This window comes from Vulpes lagopus, chromosome 7 (genome assembly GCF_018345385.1).
Source record: "Vulpes lagopus strain Blue_001 chromosome 7, ASM1834538v1, whole genome shotgun sequence".
In the NCBI taxonomy this organism is placed as follows: Eukaryota; Metazoa; Chordata; class Mammalia; order Carnivora; family Canidae; genus Vulpes; species Vulpes lagopus.
The window spans coordinates 67,414,407-67,435,444 of NC_054830.1; the positions used below are offsets into that span (position 1 = coordinate 67,414,407).

Genomic DNA, 21,038 nt, shown 5'->3' on the forward strand with positions numbered 1-21,038 from the left:
AACCTATCATCTGAGTAAGAGGCCTCTGGTTTAGCCAAAGGCCTTTTCTGATTGGCAGGAAGAGTTACTCAATAATGTTCATTTAAATTTTTGTCAGAAAAAGATAAAAGATCATTTATTAGAATAATGTATGGGTTTTTAAAAATTAAGAAACATAATTCATGAACATAACTAAACTGTTTTCTTTAAAAAAAAAAAAAAGAAAGACTAGTGAAGATTACCAGTTATTTTGGTAGATTCAGCCATTACTCTGAATAGACTTTGCTCAATGTCATGATAAATTCTTTGGCTTTAAGTATTTTTAAGAGGGATAATAAGGTTGTATTTTTTATTTCAACTTCCTACAGTCTCGTCCAAACATACAACTTGTAAGGGCTTTGAAAGTCATATTTGAAACTGAGCCTAGCAGACACAGACATTTGTAAGAATTGCTAGAGTAGTGACTATCAACCCTGGAGACATATTAGAAACCACTGGCCAACTTTAAAATATAATAATGCACAGATCACACCCCCAGAGATTCTGATTTAGCTCGTCTGGGTTGGGGCCCTATCCTTTATACTTTTAAAGCATCCCAAATGGTTTCTAACATGCATCCAGCCTTTAGAAACACTTAAAATCATCACTCAAGAATATGTCATATGTGTTCATATATGGCAGGCACCTACATGATGCAGGCAGTGGGCCAGCTAGCTTGAGTGAACTCACCTGGAAACAGGGACCACCTGTCTAATCCTGCAAATCTTCAAACTCCTGGTCAGAATTACTTCGAAATGATTGGAGTGTTTTGTCTCTGATAGATTTCTTTTTTGCCATTGGTAGGTTTTCCATGAATGTTTCTTAAATCCCTGCCACAATAGTGGAACCTGCCAACAGCTTGGGCGTGGTTATGTTTGTCTCTGTCCATCTGGATATACAGGTAACAGAGAAATGAAAATGTTAGTATGTTTTTCAGATGAAATCATTGTAACTTGCATATCAAACTATGGAACTCTAAAAATTAACCCTATAAGATAAATACATTGGGCTATATCAGTGCAAAAAATTTTGGTTGAACAAGATAAACCAAGGTGAAAAAAAGTATACATATCTTACAAATGGCAGTTCTCCTTGCATGTTTTGAAGGAAGAACAAAGAATCATCTTTTCTATGAAAAGTCACATCATAACTCACAATTTAAAGAGGAATACAGTTTCAGAGCCATGACCAAGGTTCCATACTAAAACAAATGTATAACATGATACCAGCATAGAACAGGTTGTCCAGCACAAATATTTTTAAACAAACTCCAGTTTCTCTCATTGGCTTTACATTAATGGAAGTTCTTATGAATGGCTATGATTTGTTGCTTTGTTTCTCTTTCTGGAAGCTATTCTTGGAAAAACAATATGCCTTTGAACTTGATTATGTAAAAATTATATAACGATTATATCTTCTTGTAGTGTAATTCACATTCCAGTTCAGTTCAGAAATATACTTTTTGAGGGGAAAATGAACTATATCTGAAAACTGCAATTTATTTCAACTAATTCACTATTTTCTCCTAGAAATGCAGTTTTTGCATTTTTTCTGACTTTTGTACAGCCAACGTGAAATGTCATTTCAATGAGAAAGATGTTATTAAAATAAAAGAATTCACCACAAAATTAAAATAAAAGAATTTACCACAAAATGAGCAAAAGGAAAATTGGAAAACAGAATGCAGCCCAGGGCTATCAAGAATATTGGCATTCCACTTATTTCATTCCATTTATATGTGTATGTGTGTCTCGATTTTTATAAAAGATTTTGTCCTAACATTCCATAAGAAATAATGGATCTTGTCCCAGAATTTTATAAGCAAGTGGTGATTGAGAAAGGGCATAATTTGGACAGTGGTTCTCAAATTTTGATGTGCATCGGAATCGTTGGGAGGGCTTCTTAAAACACAGAGTGCTAGACCTGAACCCAGAATTTCTCATTCAGTAGCTCTAAAGAAGTTTTCATAATTTGCATTTCTATTACATTCCCAGGTAATTGCTGATGCTGTTGGTCCAGGGGCCACACTTGGAGACCCCCTGGTGTAGAGGAAGAGCATGGGTTTCTGGCAGAGCTACCCCACAGATAGCTTGTGTGCACCCTCTCAGAAAATATGTCTGCACTTTAGGACACCTGGCATATGAGCTGATATCTGGCAGGACTTAGCCCTACCCCTACTCCTCAGCTTGGTAGCAAGTATATATGACTCTATACTTTGCACTTTGGAGTTAAATTAATTTTATGCTCCCAAGTCTTCCCCCAGCACTACCTACCACCAACTTCTAACTTGGGATTTTCTGCTATCTTTTATGTATTCTTATAAGGATATCCTTTAAAAAATATTTCATTTATTAATTTATTTGAGAGAGAGAGAAAGTAAGGGGGGAAGGGCTGAGAGGGAAGGAGAGGGAAAAGCAGGCTCTGGGCTGAGCATGAAGCCCCAAGATCTCAGGACCTTGAGAGCATGACCTGAGCTGAAACCAAGAGTCAGACACCCAACCTACTGAGCCACCCAGAAGCCCCTCCTTATAAGGATATCTTTTTTTTAATTATTTATTTATTTGAGAGAGAGAGCAGAGAGGAGGGTCAGAGGGAGAGGGAGAGAGAAAACCAAGCAGACTCCACACTGAACACGGATCCTGACACAGGGCTTAATCTTATGACCATGAGATCACTACCTAAACCCAAACCAAGAGTCAAGGTGAAACCAAGAGTCAGATGCCTAACTTACTGCACCACCTAGGTACCCCAAGATATCTTGAATCTCTAGAAAGAGGCAATAATTTTATTAAATGCTTAACTAGACAGTAGCACTCAAGGAATATTTCCCTTTCCTTCACCCCCACCACTCCCTATAAATTCAATTATTGAGATCATTACCTTTAAATGATCATGGTTCTGTTTTTATTGATCCCACTCTTTGATTGTCCTTCAGTATTTGGTTTGCATTTTAGGCTTAAAGTGTGAAATAGACATTGATGAATGCAGCTCACTGCCATGCTTCAACAATGGAATTTGTAAAGACCTAGTTGGGGAATTCATTTGTGAATGCCCATCTGGTTACACAGGTAAGAGGAAAGTTTCTTGTTTTTACAATATAAACCTTGGAATCCTTAAAATTTCATTGCTGGAAATCAAAACCACAATGAGATATCATGTCACACCTGTTTAAATGGCTGTTATCAAGAGACAAGAGATAACAATCTTGGTGAGGACATGGAGAAATGGGAACCCTTGTTGTGTACTGTTGGTGGGAATGTCAGTTGTTACAACCACTATGGAAAACAGTATGGAAGCTCCTCAAAAAAATTAAAAATAGAACTACTGCATGAGCCAGCAATTCCACGACTGGGTATCTATCCCCAGGAAATGAAATCATTATCTGGAAGTTTTGTTCATTGTAGCACTGTTCACCATAGCCAAGATATGGAAGCAAGCTTAAGTGTATTCTCAAGATAAAGAGAACATGATTGAGCTATACATAATAGAATATTACTCAGCCATAAAAAGAAGGAAATCCTGCCATTTGCAACAACATGGATAAAAATTGGGGGCATATGCTAAGTGAGATAAGTCAGACAGAGAAAGACATACTGTATGATCTCACTTATATGTGGAATCTAAGAAAGCCAAAGTCATACAAATGGAGAGTAGAATGATAGTTGCCAGGGGCTGGGTGTGGGGTTATTGGGAATATGTTTTATAAGGCTACAAACCTGCAACTAGTTGATAAACAAGTCATGTTTAAGAACTCAAGGAATAAATTCAGCAAAGAGGTAAATGACTAGCAAATACTATAACATTTTTAAGATAGATAACACTTATACTAACTAAAAGAAAAGCTAGATATCCATGGTTATCATTTTTCATTGTATGTTGAAAATTTCAGATTTCTTGCTAGAAAATTTTTGCAATAAATAGAATGGAAGAAAACATTTCAGTGTATTTGGCAAAGAGCAAAGTTTTTCACAAACGTATTAACCATGATATATGATTATCCTGTTCTTACACCTGAACAGGTTGCTTGAAAACTATTAGTCTTAAATTCTTTTCAAGTTTTCTCCAGCTAACATATTCTGTGATTTTTTGCAGGTCAACTATGTGAAGAAAATATAAATGAGTGTAACTCCAGTCCTTGTTTAAATAAGGGAACCTGCACTGATGGCTTGGCTGGCTATCACTGCACCTGCGTGAAAGGATACACGGGTAAGATGTTTCCATTCTTCCTACATTGTCTTAATGTTCTGCAAGGCACCAAAAATTACTACATTTTTAAGCATCATATTATGTTACTGTTCATTTTCTGATTTTGTAACTGTGCTGTGATTATCCAGAGAAAGTCCTTATTTTTGAGGAAATGCACACTAAAGGATTTTGGGGTCAAAGGGCATTAGGGGTGCAGTTACTCTCAAACAGGTTAGAAAAAAGAGTGTGTGTGGGGGCGGGGGAGAGGAGAGAGAGACAAGGGAGACACAGAAAGAGAAGGAGATATAGAGAAGACAAGAGTTTATGTGCTAAGATTAACATTCAAGAAGGCACTGGAAATAAATCATTTAGGATAATATTGCAAATAGATGCTAAACAATATGACATAAATATATATAAGAAGAAATATATATAAAGACAAAGTTCCCCAAAAATGACCAGTGAAGGAAAAAAGACAAGGTCAAAGAAAGAGAGGAAAATTTTGAACTAAATTAGTTTAATTTTTTAGCATCATCTCAGTTAGATGTCCGTTGCAAATGTTAGTTTCAGAGAGACCCAAGATCAAAAGAGCAGATTATCAAAAATACAATCCTAAACTGACTTACAAAAGCCAAATCTCACTCAAGAGTGGATCTCAAACCAGTGTGAGAGGCCAGTAGTTCTGCAGCTTCCATTCCAATCCTTGAGGAGCAACATCCTCCAAGAGGTCAACACCTGGGTCCTAGTTTCCCAAGGGGGGTTAACATTTGGGCTCTTTCTCACCCTCCTCCATCCCCAGGCCTGCACTGTGAAACAGAAGTCAATGAATGCCAGTCAAGCCCATGCTTAAATAATGCAGTCTGTGAAGATCAGGTTGGAGGATTCTTGTGCAAATGCCCTCCTGGATTTTTGGGTACCCGGTGTGAAAAAAACCTGGATGAGTGTCTCAGTCAACCATGCAAAAATGGAGCTACCTGTAAAGATGGTGCCAATAGCTTCAGGTAAAGCCCTAGGTCTGGTTCTTCGCACTAGTTTTATTTTCTCAACCACTCAGTATCCTGCAGCCTTTATGGAGTATTACTCTAAGTCCCAAGTCAGCCACTCCCTAATTCTAGTCCAAGGATAGGCTGCCATAGATGCTCCCCACCACCTGGGGTCCTGATTCTCTAAGTCTGGGGTACAGTCTGTAATTTTAAAATAGGCCACCTATGTGTTTTAAGTTCCCTAATGGTTCTGATGCATGACCAGATTGCGAAACCACTGTTCTGTCATTGGGAAGTCACAAAAGATGAAAGAAAACACAGTAACCCCGAAGCACTAGACAAAACTCATTTTTAAATTTGAGCTGGAGTTTTTGCACTAGCTGAAGTCAAAAGGAATTGTGCCATCATTCTATTACAGTCCCAATTGACATTCTCTATCTGTGGTTTTCAAACGCTTTTTTTTTTTTTTTTTTTTGGTTTAGTAACCCTTGGTTCATAAGAAATCTAATACGAATGTAAACAAGTGAAATAATAAAAACTAACCTTTTGTGGTTGAAAACAGCAGGATTTGTAGAGGAGACATGCTTTGTCTTCCTGAGGCAGCTCTTGGGGTGCCAGTAGAATACAGTTTAAAAATCAGTACTCTCCTTCATCACTGTCAAGTTAACTCCGTTACATCCGTTCCCCTTGCAGGGTCTGTGGCTTCTGCAGTACAAAAGACAGACTGTTCTTGCTTGCAGAATCTTAGGAAACATTATTATCCTCAACATGCCACTGGCTCTGGAAGCTTATAAAACTTAAAAGGGAAAAAAAAGCACCCCAGTTGCACCATTTCCCAGTCCTCGTGTGGTTCAGCCTCCTTCAATATTCTGTTCCCCCAACAGATAGCCAGGGCATGATCCAGAAGAAATAGGCAACCCTATTTCTAGTATGAGACTTTTACTCTTGATATGGAAATGAAGTCTCAGCAGTATAACTGTTTCATCTTTTCAGAGGCTTTTTGCTTCTTCTGGCCTGTAGTGCCTAACCATAGGCAGTGAGAAATTTCCAGAGAAATAAGAGTTCTAAATTCCGCCCTCCCCCCCACCCAGAGTCAAAAACAATTGATGAATACCAAATTTGCCTAAATCCTAACTAGAGGAAAAGGGAAGGTAAACTCTCCTAACTCAAAGGGACTGTGAGTTGTCACCAAAGTGAACTTACTTTGTAGACAAGGATATTGGATTGCTAGAATGATGTCCAACATGGGCAGATAAAGATGAGTGAAATTCTAGCCAAAATAGATTTATCATCAGATGCAGAGAACTCAGCGAAGATTCCACCCCAATTCCAACGTAAACATGCTAATGACAATGTTAATTAGCATGTATTGCACAGGTCCTTTTTAATTAAAAATATATTTCAGATATACAGAAAATTACCAAGAACAGTAAAGGTCACACACTCATCACAGTAATTACCAAATCTTAGCATTTTGCCATATTTGATTCACATCTTTTGCTTTAAAGAAAAACCTTCTAAAGATCCTTTTAGAGTTCATCCAATACAGCACACGTGCACACACACACACACACAAACACACATACACTTTGCTCTTCTTCCTCAGTAGTAACCACTTTTCTGAAGTTGGTGTACATCTTTCTCATTCAGACTTCATATATTACTACATAAACAGTGCATAGCACACTTTTACATGTTCCATAATTGGTATTATACTATATACATCCTTTTGCAATTTGGGTTTTGTTTTCACTCAACATCATGTGTTGTCAAGGTTGATACATTTGGCTCTAGTTCATTTATTTTAACTGCTGATCAGTAGTCCATGATCATACCATAGTTTATTTTCCCACTCTCCTCTTCATAAACACTTAGAATAATGCTCTTATGAATGTTCATTACCTGTGTCCTTTTGCACCTGGGGAGTAACTTCTGAGAGCACATAAGTAGAGATGGATATACAGGCTCTGGGAGTGCAAACCCTCAATCTCATATGACATTGCCAAATTGTAATTCTCTTCACTATGTGATATTTCCCAGTTCATGACACCTTTGTCAACATTTGATCTCAATATTTGATACATTTTCCATTCTGATAGGTTTAAATGGTTTGTTGCATACCACAGAGACTGTATGGCATACTGTTTAAGAACAAGGCACTTTGATTGGGTTTAAAATCCTACTCCACCGCTTAGTGACCAGGAGACTTGGGCAGATTAACCTGAGCCATAGTTTACTCATCTGTAAAATGGGAATGAGGATAATGTTACCTCATTATAAAGACTGGTTTAATATATATAAAGCCTTTGGAACAGCATGTGAATTTTTTATATTTTTTCCTAGCACTTCTACAGGGAAAGAAACTCCCAGTGTGTAAATAATAATTCACCCGGAACAGAACCACTATTTTTGCTGCTACAACACTTCAGATATGTATTATCTTAACTAGGCTTAATTAAATGAACTTTAAAAAAAAGGTAACTGATATTTAAAGCACTGTTTTGATGTGGAAAATGTTTCATGATTTCAGAGTAGTTTACTCAATTCATCTAAACTAAAAACAAAACAAAACCCCAGTTCACCCATTTCTCCCACCCCACTCTGACCCCAATAAGCACCAGTCTATTCTCTGCATCTGTGAGCTTTCAGTTTTCAAAGTCCTTTGAGACATTGTCATCATAAATGGGAGACTTCCTCGAATGCACTTCTATGTGTTAATAATATTTTGTTTCTTTGCAGGTGCCAATGTGCAGCAGGCTTCACAGGGCCACATTGTGAAGTAAACATCAATGAATGTCAGTCTAACCCATGTAGAAATCAGGCCACCTGTGTGGATGAATTAAACTCATACAGTTGTAAATGCCAGCCAGGATTTTCAGGCAGCAGGTGTGAAACAGGTATATAGGAGCTCAGTATTATTAATAACAATACTAAAAATAATGAGTTTATAACAATGTTAGTTTTTGCCTGTTTCAAGCCCTGTCTACATACTAAAAATGATGCTAAGCATTTTATACTTATTTAATCTTGACACCGATCCAGCAAACTAGGTCCTATTAACCCTAATGGCAAAGATGGAGGGAAATGAAGCTCAGAGGAGAAAATTGAATTAAATAAAACTCTTCATCTTCTACATGTTTAGAAAGGACACTTGATTTAGGAGCTCAGAGTTCAAAGACATGTTTGAGAACCAGTGCTAAGCTGCTTTCTCAGGGTGCTGGTGACCTTTAGCTGTAGGACTTTCATTTTCTTGATGGGGTATGCACGACTGGGGCAGAGCTGAATTGCTCATGAAATAGGGAAGAATGAGGGCCCTGAGTAGAAGTGGAATGTGGCTCTTGCAGTTAACCCCCTTTTCTCCTGCAGCCTCAATTACCCCACTCTGTGAAGTCATCCCATCAGCATATGGACGTGCCCTAGAGTCTTCTATCTTTATTAACTTCCTGATTCCACCTCTCCCCCCAGCTTTTTCCTATTTCTCTGCTTCCTTGCCCTACTGAATTCTTTCCCTATCTTAGATATCACTGATTATTTTATTTAGAAGGATGTGTGATGTATTTTGTAAATAATATATAGATATTTAATGTTGAAACTGCATCTCAGATCATCATATTGACTGAAATGGGCTTCTTTGACAATAGTACTGCATATCTACTGCTTACCTTGGACAACTGAAGAAATGCCTCATAAGTGCCATAGTCTACACACTTTTCTTATTTGTTACAGACCAGTCTTCAGGTTTTAACCTGGATTTTGAAGTTTCGGGTACCTATGGTTATGTCATGCTAGACGGTGTGCTTCCATCTCTCTGGGCTATAACTTGCACATTCTGGATGAAATCCTCTGACATCAATAATTATGGAACACCAATCTCCTATGCACTTGAGAATGGCAGTGATAATACCTTCCTCCTGACTGATTACAATGGGTAAGCAGAAATGTCAGGAAAGACATACTCTGGATCTTATCCTGGCACCACGTTAGAAATGACATGGGGGTGGGGGAGAGAGGAACAAGAGGGTCAGGTGCTCCAGCAGGACAACAGAGTGATGAGTGACCAGTGACCAAACAAAGCATCTGGACAAGTTCTGTAAGAAAGCGAAGTTTCAGTGATAGCACCTTATGCATGAATTATGTTTTGCTCTTTGCTAAGTGTTACCTCATTTGATCTTCACAATGACCTGAGGAACTAGCTTTATAGGTAGCAAAACAAAGTTTCAGAGAGACTGAATGATTTGCCCCAAATCTCACACTCTGGGAGTGGTAGAGCTAAGTCTCAGACTGACTCTTAAGACTGATGCTCTTTCTTTTATATGTCAGAGCCTGCGGGGATTTAAGGATTTCAGTGACACTACTGACCCATGGAAGACACATATATGAAATATGACTCCATCTACAATCTCAGGTGTACAGATGATATTTATTTCTCTTTGGGTCAGTTATTAATTCAACAGCAGGGCCCATCACTCTCTGGGCTGTCAGAAAGGACAACCTCAATTGTTTCCCTCCTTCTTTCTCTACCTAATGCTTTTCCTATCATAGATTCTCATAGACTGTGCAAGACCCACAGGGTCTTGCTAAAGAGCCACAGACTTGGCCAGGACTTCCATCACTGTCCTCTGTCCATACTGCTTATCACTGGGCTGTGTGAACTGCTTCAACCTCTGTGGGCCCTTCAGAATCACAGCTCTTTGCCACATGGAATCCCAATCTTCAAAATAGACAGATTCTGTGGTGGCCTTTTCATCTCAGATCCACTCAAGTTTCTGTCCTATTGCTGCTGAGTAGGATGCAGGCCCCACTGAACTCTCTTTCCTTTCTTCAGTCCATGGGACTCACTATTCTGGTGGAACCCTCCTCATCCCCAAACCCTATTCTTCTGAACTGACCCGAACTTTTAAAAATAAAATCCAAGAAATTTGCACAAAGCTTCCCTGAGGCAGAATGTATACAAAGAGAGAACCTGTTACCCACTTGAACAGGGGAGGATGATGGGAAAACACAAAGAGGGAAATGATTGGTGTGATAAAAATACCATTTTTTCCATAAATATCTTTGAGTAGGAACTGAGAAGATATGGAGAGAGGTATGCAATGAATTCTTTTTTTTTCCTTATCAATTTTCCCTATTTTTTTTTCTTTTTCTCCAATTGCTATTGAAGATGTTTCATTTTAAACTGCTTAGTATCTTTGACATTCCCCAATGTGACATGATTGTTAGAATCTTTTGCTGTTGGTCATCTTTGTTCTATTTATGCTTGCCTTTGGATTGACATAGTTTGTCTGCTATGTGACTGTTTTGGCAATCCAGACAGAGCTTACTTTCTGTGAGACATCTAAAGTTTGTTCCTGGTCTTAGGAAAACATCCATTCCGAAGGAAGGAAACCAGTCTGATGTTTGTACAGCTCTCATTCCTTCCATTCTTGATTCACTTTCTCCGGAATAGACAGTTGGTAAATTATCTCAACTTGGATCAACTTTTCTCATTATCTTAAGACTTTTTCCTACCCTTTCGTGTTTAAGAAACATAAAGTAATTTTCTTTTTTTAAAAGATTTTATTTATTCATGAGAGACACAGAGAGAGAAAGTGGCAGAGACACAGGCAGAGGGAGAAGTAGGCTCCATGCAGGGAGCCCAATGTGGGACTCGATCCCGGGTCTCCAGGATCATGCCCTAGGCTGAAGGCGGTGCTAAACTGCTGAGCCACCCGGGCTGCCCAAGAAACATAAAGTAATTTTCAGTGAGCTACAATGAAGTATAATTTATAAATCAACCCTGCGTATGAAATATGACCAAATGGAGAAAAAGATGTAATGGTTTCACGTGAAGTGCTTTACATACAAAAAAAGAAGAAAAATAGTAATGTGGCCCCATAGATGAGATTACGACATATGACTGATGACTCTATTGTCTGGAATCTTTTCACAGCTGGGTTCTTTATGTGAATGGCAAGGAAAAGATAACAGATTGTCCCTCCGTGAATGATGGCCATTGGCATCACATTGCAATCACTTGGACGAGTACTGATGGAGCCTGGAAAGTCTATATCGATGGGAAATTATCTGATGGTGGCCTGGGCCTCTCTGTTGGTTCAGCCATACCTGGTAGGTCTTAGCTAAAGGAATATAATTATGTTAGATACCAGATGTGGTGGTGCTTAGATAAACATCAACTTCGCTAGCTTTGTTGTCCTTGGTTCTACACAAAGGACAACAGTTACCTCTCCCATTTTCTACTCCCTGATTATCCAGACTGAATTATTACAAGCTTTTCCTAGGTGAGCTGTATGACTCTCTGTGTAAGAAATGCATTTGGGGACTTTTAGTAAGACTAGGAAGTCGCAGGCTGAGCTATCAATGGAAGGTTACTAAACTGTCTTCCAAGGAGATGAATTACTGGTATGTTTTGTTTTGTGATCTTCTACATAGTACACAAGTACATCCAGTGTATAAGCTGCAGCACTGCTAAAACTGTCTGTCTTTATGCCCTTTTCAAATAGAACTCCAACTTTCTTCTAAGAATACTTTTTAAAAAATGTATCCAAGGAGTTTTCTTTTGAAGGAATACAAAAGCATTAGGTGATACGGTGTTCTTAGTATCATACATGGCATCTATCTAGATCCTTCTATGACAGATATCACATGAAGAGGAAAAGTTGGAGATTCCCTGTAGTAAATAAGGAAACATTCAGAATGTTTCAAAAAGAAGTGGCATTATCAGGTGGAGAGGTGGTTCCTTTTTGTGTCTAAGTATTCTTGTTTTCAGCTCTCTCTTCCCTGGATAGTGGGGTTGCAGGTGGCTTTTATTTTCTTCTTTATTCTGTTCTTGTATCTTATAATGAACATGTATTTCCTTTATGATAAGAAAAAGAGCATTTCTATATTTAAAAAAAATTACACCCTGATAAAAGAGTGAAGGTAGGTTTCCTATCTTCAGGAAGATAGGAAACTAAAACACAGAGATTGTAATAGTAGCCAGCCAAGGAGATGGTTGTCTCACCACAGCAGTCAGAGTGAATTGGAGTCCGTAAGTATTGCAGAGCTCCCAACTGACAGAGCTTAGTGGATAGCTAGCTTTAGTTTGGGTGACTAGGGCTATTAAAGAGTCTAAAAGCTGAGAGAAGAATTCTAGGAAAAAGGATAATTATCAGAGCAGGGGTTAGAGGTGAGGGAAGAATTTACATTTGATTTTACAAATATTGGGTTTGAATTCTAATCAAAGGAATACATGCAACTAGAAACATAGGTTGATATCGCTTTATATCAAATTGACAAAGTCGTTCTTAGTGATAGGATGTGATTGGCAAGGATTCAGCGTGGCAGACACTTTTATAGAGTGCTGGTATGAAAAAGTACAACTTTTCTGGGAAGCAGTTTAGGAACTTTCATCAAGAACCTTAGGGAAACCCTTGGCACATAACCAACAATTCAACTACCAGGAATCAGATTAAAGGAAATAATCAATGATCTGAATAAATACTCATGTATCAATATGTTGATCTCAGTGATACTTCAGTACCAAACTTGGGAACAACTCCAGTATCCAATAAGAAATGGGTGTTTAGTTAGTTAATTAATTAATTGGATTGTTCTGCATTCATATATAAAATAGCTATTAAAACTCATGAAATGAGAACTACCTAAGACAAAAAGCCAGATTCAAACATCATTCATAGTATGATCCTGAGTTGTGTGCTTTAAAATCTCTCTGTCACACACACATACACATACACTAAAAAAAAAAAACAATAAAAATAAAATGTGGAAGGAAATACACAAAACTGTTTAATGACTTTTTTTTTCTGGATAAGAGGAATTCCTTCTGCTTTATTTTTTCAAATTTTCTTCCGTGCACATATTAATTTTTAATGATTAATAAGCAAAGAACATAGTTTGGGAAATCCCAAAAGGGGGTTCTATGTGTATCAATTGGCAGGTGAATGATATCAGATGGGGAGATTATTGAAGGAAGAAGAGAGGAGGCCAGAGGTGGAAGCCTGGGTGCATCAGCATCTTAAGAGGCAAGCAGAGAAGAGGGACAGAATTAGCACAAAGGTCCAAGGAGAACCAGGAAACGATGCCTTTATGAAAAATAAGTGGAATCAACCAGGCCCCTGGCAGGAAACAGGTGGCTTACTCAAGTTGGATAACTGAAGAGAGTTTAAGGAAGGGACGATTTTCAAAGATGTGGCCAGAGTTTAGGCAAACTTGCAGTTCTGGAGAGTATTCACCCAGCAGAAGCCATGATGTTCTATAGAGGAAAGCAGCCACCGCCAATCTGTTGCCTGGGGGAGAAGGTATCCAGGAAATTAAACTTCTCTTTCATCCCACTTTCTTGTCTTGGGTTGGTCCTTCCATTGGTCAGGTATGAACAGAAGCCAGAGGAACTGGGCAACCAGGTGGTGTCAACCTTTGAGGGTACAAAGCAGCGTTGAGAAGGGTAGCAGATGTCTCTGGAGGGGCAAACAGACCATCCAGTACATCCAGGAAGGACAGTTTAATAGAATGAAATGGCCAGTAGGAACCAAAGATAAAAAGAAATCACCAGAGGTGGATATAAAAGAGTTTCCATTGAATTTGGCAATTTGGTGGCCGCTGGCAAATTGAGAGTTACCTTGGAATTGGCAATAGAAATGTAATCATTGTAGGGTTAAGAAGAAGAAAAGGCAGAGCAGCTACTGGTAGTAGTTGTCATGGAGGGTAACTTCCTGGAAGAAAGGAGGCAAATTAGAACTTACCTCTTTTGTTGACATATAATATTACCTGCACATATGTTTATGTGTGGTTTTTGTCATGAAGTGTTTGTAAGTCTGATGTAATATTCTAAATAAAGCCTCTCTGATTATTTTTAAGTGGCTCTATATACAATATTGAATTTGTCCTTATCGGTGAAACATGCAGATTTTTTTTTTTTTTTTTGGTAAGGTAATTTGGTTTTTTCAACAATTTTCCCTGGTACGTTTATATTGCCAATGCTCTCGTTCAGTTAGCATTTTAGGAATAACAGACAATGAAGTCAGTCTTCCTCCTCCTTTGTCTCCTCTCTTTAGGTGGTGGTGCATTAGTTCTTGGGCAAGAGCAAGACCAGAAAGGAGAAGGATTCAACCCAGCTGAGTCTTTTGTGGGCTCCATAAGCCAGCTGAACCTCTGGGACTATGTCCTGTCTCCACAGCAGGTCAATTCCATTTTCAGTGTATGACAGTAATGAGATACAAAGGTACAAACCTAGTAAAAATGTGAACAGACTAACGTTGCCGTATCTTACTGTAACCTCTGGGTTTTCAGACTTGACCACCGATATCATTTGATGCTATGGTCGTAGACTAAGCTGGGCAGAGGTTACCTAAGGTTGCTTTCAATGAATCCCCTCTTCTGTTTCTTGGTGCTGTTTTTAAATTTTGTTGGATATGATTATTTTAGGATAATTGTAAATGACTGATCTCCAAGCTGGAGAGAATCAGAGAGATACTGGCTCAAATCCCTCGGACTAGAGATGCAGAAATTGAGAGCTGGTGCAAGATCATGCTTAGAGAGTGACAGAGAGGCCAGCAGTTAAAGCCAGGCTGGAGTGCAACAGCCTGAGTTCAAATCCCAGTTCTACAACAGCCTTGTAGTGATGACTTTGAACATATTTACTCCATCCCTCTATGCTTCGGTTTCCTTATCTGTGAAAGATGAGCAGATAGCATAGTGAGTAGGGAAGTTTCAGCAGGATCGCACACAACATGGCACGTACAGCAGTGGTCTCGTTCGCCACCCAGCAAGGGCTTCCTCAGTGTCTGCCCTTATTATTATAGGGACAGAACTTGTCTAGGCCTCAGTTTACCCACCTCTACATCAGAGGCAGAAGACAGGAGAATGAGGAGTAGGGAACATCTACAATACCTCATTAAACTGCAGAACTTTAGAGATTCTATGTGGAGATTTTCAGAATATCTGGCAACTGACCTATTTGGGAGAGGGGATGATGGAGGTGGAGGAGAGAGGGGGAGGGAAGAGACTTATCTGTTACTCCTGAAACCATACTGTTCAAAAGCCGCCTTCCCTTCACCCCGACCCCCAGATCTGTGAATGTTTTCAATAGGACTACGTTAAGATATAATGACTCTGTCATATGGAAACAAGGAAGGTGTATCTAAAGACATGTGTTTACACTTTCAGGTGAAATCACTGGCTACCTCATGCCCAGAGGAACTCAAAAAAGGAAATGTGTTAGCCTGGCCTGATTTCCTGTCTGGAATTATGGGAAAAGTGAAGATAAATTACAAGAGCATATTCTGTTCTGGTTAGAATTTTCTTCTGTAAACTGGCATCTCTTGACTACTCCCAAGATTTTCTAGTGAAAAAAGAGACAGTTCAGAATTCCCTGTGGGTCAAGTAGTGTGTGCCTGTCAGCCTGCTGCTTAACCACTAATTCACATTTTCTTTACCTTCACCCAAAGGATTTATTTTTTAATACTCAAATGCATGCTGCATTAGAGAGTACAAAATTGATTGTGGAAGAAACTTGGACAATGATGAAATCAGATTAGGAGAATAGGATGAGAAGAGGGATACGGTTAATTTTTCAAATGCCACGAAAGCCCTAACCTCCTGTGTGAGATGGGCTACCTGCAACCCTGTAATTCCCAGTGGCCATCTAGAGGCAGGTAGCATAGAGAGAAAAGCTATGGATGGTAGAGTCCACTCACTAAATAATCAAACTCTGAATGGTCATAAAATCCAATGTATTTGAAGAAGTTTCTAAAGACGTCCTAGAATTCATGGGTTTTGATAACTTCTAAGTATCTTTCATCAATATTCGTAAAATACCACTTTTTTTTATAGAAAATATTCAGCTGACTTCTGAGGAAGGAGGAGGAAAAGTGGTTAACTCAAATAGTTTTTTCTCGCAATTTTGCTCGCCAGTGATCGGGTCACATGCCGCCTTGTCTTAGTAGCAGTAGAGTGGCGCTCACATGCTGGTGCCACATGTGATTTGAGACTTGACCTGGTGGTGCTGCCACACTGACAAGCTCTGTGCCTGTGTTCTTTGCCTGCAGATTGCCCGCCCTTAGAAGGATTGATACCTCACCTGCGAACCACGTCGGTAGACTTAAAGCCAGGCTCCAAAATCAGTCTGTTCTGTGACCCAGGCTTCCAGATGGTTGGGAACCCTGTGCAGTACTGTCTGAATCAAGGACAGTGGACACAACCACTCCCCCACTGCGAACGTGAGCCGCCTTTGCAGAAGGCATTTCAGTAGCTCCTGACAGTTGTTGCACCACAGGAACATTTTTCAGGAATGCCAGATAAAAGCTAGATACACCGCAGTAGTAAACACGGCAAATACTCATTGAGCAGTTCCCTCTCTATGCGGGACATGGGGGATGAGGAGACCAGCCCTGTGGCTGCACCCCACATGCAACAGGGAACTGCCATGGGAAGGGAAGACTGAACTGGGGCCCGGAGCCCAAAGAGAGATGGGTTACAGGCCAGGTGGGACACAGGAGAAGAACTCTTGAGTTGAGTGCATCCATTCATTTATTTATCCAACGATTTTAAACCACCTGCTACATGGCTAGACAGCGACCTATGTTCTAGTGATGCAGCGGTTGGAAGAAAGTCTCTTTGGTGGAGTTTCCGCAGGAACAGGAGGGACAGAAAATAATGAGTAAATATGACTTATCATAAATAAGAACAAGGGCCAGAAGTAAAGGCTATGGAGAAAAATAAAGCAAAGGAGGGAAATCCCAAGAGAGGGGCTGGGTGGAAGGAGACTGCTTGTTTAGGTCGGGCGATAGCAACGTTTCTCCGTAGTGTTTATGCTCACTGACGTGTGGTCACCTGTGGCTTGTTTCTCTGCTCCCACTGGACAGTAGCTCCGCAAGGCAGGTGTGTACCTCTGGGGTTCATTACTGTAACCTCAGCGCCTATGACAGTGTCTAGCAGGACCTTCATAAATATTTTGGTTTTTAATTCATGAATCGCGTGCCCACTCTGAGCCAGGCAGCCTGCCAGCTGCCAAGGGCACAGGTACGGCCACGGCCTGCTTCCACCCCTCCAGGGCTCTCAATCTGTGTTCGTGTCCAATGAAAACGTCCCGTTTAACTCAACTACTAGCTTAACATGAACCAAATGTCCTTGGAGCATTTCGCTCCTAATGTAGGTGTGCTCTCCCTGCATGTTACAGGCATTAGCTGCGGGGTGCCACCCCCTTTGGAGAATGGCTTTTACTCAGCTGAGGACTTCCATGCTGGCAGCACAGTGACCTACCAGTGCAACAATGGCTACTACTTGTTGGGTGACTCAAGGATGTTCTGTACAGACAACGGGAGCTGGAATGGCATTTCACCATCATGCCTTGGTGAGATAAATCTTGGCAGTACTGTCTGGGTTTATTCTAGCTCCCTGGGAGACAATCATCCCAAATTCCTGAGGCTCTCTTGTGACATTCTTTTGTTAACTTCATCTCATCCCAGTAAGCTCTGGACAAGCCACTGTGACAAAGCAGCTGTCTCTAGATGTGCCAAGAATATTTAGAATTGTTACCAGGCTCGATACCAAGATTATTTTTAATCTATCTCTGTTCTTCTACTTACCCACCTATAAAGTGGGAGAATAACAGCTTTTATTGTGTATCTGCAATGTGTTCATGACTACTATATTTGCTAGAATATAGTTTATTTTTGCTATATGAAAATATCTCTGGTGTTATACGTTAAGCAATATGTAATGACTTAAGAGTAAAAACAAGTATTTGATACATAAGAAAAATCAATCAACTTCACTACCTGTAAGCTATCTTCATTTTAGACGTTGATGAATGCGCAGTTGGGTCAGATTGTAGTGAGTATGCTTCCTGCCTGAATACAAATGGATCCTACATTTGCTCATGTATCCCACCCTACACAGGAGATGGTAAAAACTGTGCAGGTAACTAGTACATGTATCATTGGGAAGTTTATTAATTTTTTATTTAAGTATATATTTATTTCAAATGTATGCTATTTAAAAAGACATCATTTTCAAGTGCAAAGGGCAGGTAGAGAAGATAAACCATCTTTAAAAAGACACATAGGTAATAACTAAAGGAGCTTTAAATTAGCATTGTGCCCTTCCCAACTTCCCAATCTCTAAAAAATAAAACTGAGAACCAACCATATCACCAGAAAGTTGAAGCAGTGTCCATATAGTACAAGAATCATAGAGGGGATTTAGAAATACAATCACTGGCCTCTATGGCCTCAGTCAGAGCAAAAAAAGATACTTCACCATCAGTGCGTCTCTTCTGCCTCAGCCACACAGAATTCTATTGTTGAAAAGAAATGGACATCTTGCCATATCACGTCTCTATATTTTGTGATAACTTTGATCAAACAGGCCATCTCTCAACTCACTGATGTCATTCTGCATTTATTGTGAGAAAGCAACTCCCATAAAATAGAAAGTAAAGACGAATTCTCAAAATCAAGTCTTAAAATGGCCTTCACTTTTTGAGAGGATTCATTTAAAGTTCTTGGCGGAGGAGGCGCCTGGGTGGCGCAGTTGGTTAACCAGCCGACTCTTGATTTCAGCTCAAGTCATGATCTTAGGGTTGTGGGATCGAGCCCCGCATCAGAATCCATGCTCAGCACGGAGCCTGCTGGAGATTGTCTCTCTCTCTCTCCCTCCTTCTGCACCTCCCCCAATGTGTGCGCTTTCTCTCTCTCTCTAAAATAAATAAATAAATCTTAAAAAAAAATACTTGAAGGCCTGACTGATGGGGTGCCTGGGTGGCTCAGTATATTAAGCATCTGACTCTTGATTTTGGCTCAGGTCATGATCTCAGGGTCGTGAGATTGACCCCTGCATCAGGCTCCGTGCTGGGTGTGGAGCCTGCCTAAGATTCTCTCTCCCCTGAGACTAATAATGTAGTATATGTTGGCTAATTGAATTAAAAAAAAAAAAAAAAGATTCTCTCCCCCTGCTCCTCCCCCCTCAAAAAAATAAATAAATAATTTAAAAAATAAATAAATAAATACAAATAAAGTCCTTGACTCATATGGCCAGAATTACTTTCAGAAAGATTGAATCAATATATCTTCCCTTTTTGATAATTCAAGTTTTATAATTACTCATATCCAACACTAGTCCTAAATATCCCTTTAACTTACTTCCCTTCGTAGAAGTGGTGACCAACCCCCAAATTTGCACATAGTAGGGATTTCTGATCCATAGTCTGATTAGAAAGGCAGGCTGAGAATTTTTTTCCATCTCCTTAGGATACAGCCTTTACATAAATTTGACAGAAAGCCAGTTGCTTTTAAAAAGTAGGCGTGAAGGTGAGGGGAGATAGGAGAAGCTAAAGTTCTTTTAATAAATGCCCCGGCACCACCCAATAAACACCTCCCTTTCGGCCACATAAATTTTGTATATTTTTGTTAGTCATTGTGTTTCAAAATATTGTAGTTTGAATGCCTGTTAAATGTATGTTCTGCTCTAATGTCCAGTGTACCCCAAACCCTCCTGTATCTCCCTTCAAAAGCTTTTTTTATTTTTTTCCCACAAGATTCAATTGGTACTTTAACTGTAGTGAAATTCTTTTGCTATGAGACCTTGCATGGTTGTATGAACACCCACTTATTGTCCCACAAAACCTTTGTCCTCTCTTTCAAGAACCTATAAAATGTAAGGCTCCGGGAAATCCAGAAAATGGCTACTCTTCTGGTGAGATTTATACACTGGGTGCCAAAGTCACATTCTCATGCAAGGAAGGATACCAGCTGGTGGGAGCCACCAAAATCACATGTTTAGAGTCTGGAGAATGGAGTGATCTGTTACCATATTGTGAAGGTACGTTTCATAAGTTCCCCGTGTTCATGGGGGTCTGGCAATACTAAACATTTAAGGTATAGACATGTTACGTGTTAGGTTGTATCAATATTCTTTGTATTTAAAACCCAACTCTTAGGCTCATTTTTAAAGGCAATCAAGGTAACGCAGAGCTGCCCTTGGACTACTAAATGTGTGATTTCTTCTTTAAGATCCTAACAGAACATAGTATAACAATATTGGTCTTCCAGGTTTCATTAATTTCAATTATGTATATTATATCAAGGCAGATCCATTTGTGTGTCTTATTTCTTTACAGAGCTGCTTTACTTATAAATGTCTATAGCCAATAGCCCAGCGCTTCAGTGTATAATTTGAATAAATACATCCATTTTCTGTGAATTACCCTGAAAGTTTTAAACAGGATGACCTCATAGTTTTTAGTAAAGAATATTATTTATGTAAAATAAATTATTGCCATAAGGCAATAAACTTCTCGGTTATCTTAATTTTGACATTTGGATAAATAATGGAAACTTTCTATTTTAAGGCCATGTATCCATCAATTGGAATTAGCACCTTTAAAAAAAAGGCAGCTCTTCAATGGAATTAATAGTGACATAAGGGTTTAAGACAGGCAGTACTTTTATAAAATATGCTGGAAATTGCACCCTGTAATTTTTTTTAAATAAAAAGTCAACTATGGTAAAAAAAAAAAAAAAAAAGCTTTTTGTACACACTGTGAAAAAAGCAATACATACTTCTTTTGTTTCTCTACCTTGTAGCTGTTTTCTGTGGTGTCCCAGATATTCCAGAAAATGGTGACACTGACACTGATGTATCAGCATTTACCTATGGCAGTAAAGTAACATATAGGTAAGTGTGAAGGTTAAAACTACATTGTAAAAGTTATTGATGACATGCAGGCTGTAATATAAAACTGAAAGAAAGAGAGAAGATTCTCAGAGGATGGCTTTTAATTAATATGGAATTACTTAAATTATGTGTAGGATGAAGGAATCAAGTTCAATAGCCTAATGGTGATAGTCCCATCTAGAA

At 39.2% G+C, this 21,038-nt stretch overlaps 1 protein-coding gene across 1 annotated transcript in view; it reads left to right on the forward strand.

Moving 5' to 3' along the window:
* The window catches only part of SVEP1 (sushi, von Willebrand factor type A, EGF and pentraxin domain containing 1), a 183,592-nt gene that overhangs the window by 106,355 nt on the left and 56,199 nt on the right, over positions 1-21,038 (forward strand). Inside the window, 14 exon segments of the mRNA XM_041761195.1 lie at positions 823-919; positions 2,973-3,086; positions 4,111-4,224; positions 5,003-5,204; positions 7,926-8,083; positions 8,913-9,114; positions 11,116-11,291; positions 14,237-14,361; positions 15,348-15,471; positions 16,229-16,399; positions 17,359-17,532; positions 17,982-18,101; positions 19,824-20,000; positions 20,765-20,855. Of these exon segments, the coding sequence (XP_041617129.1) occupies positions 823-919; positions 2,973-3,086; positions 4,111-4,224; positions 5,003-5,204; positions 7,926-8,083; positions 8,913-9,114; positions 11,116-11,291; positions 14,237-14,361; positions 15,348-15,471; positions 16,229-16,399; positions 17,359-17,532; positions 17,982-18,101; positions 19,824-20,000; positions 20,765-20,855 (2,045 nt within the window).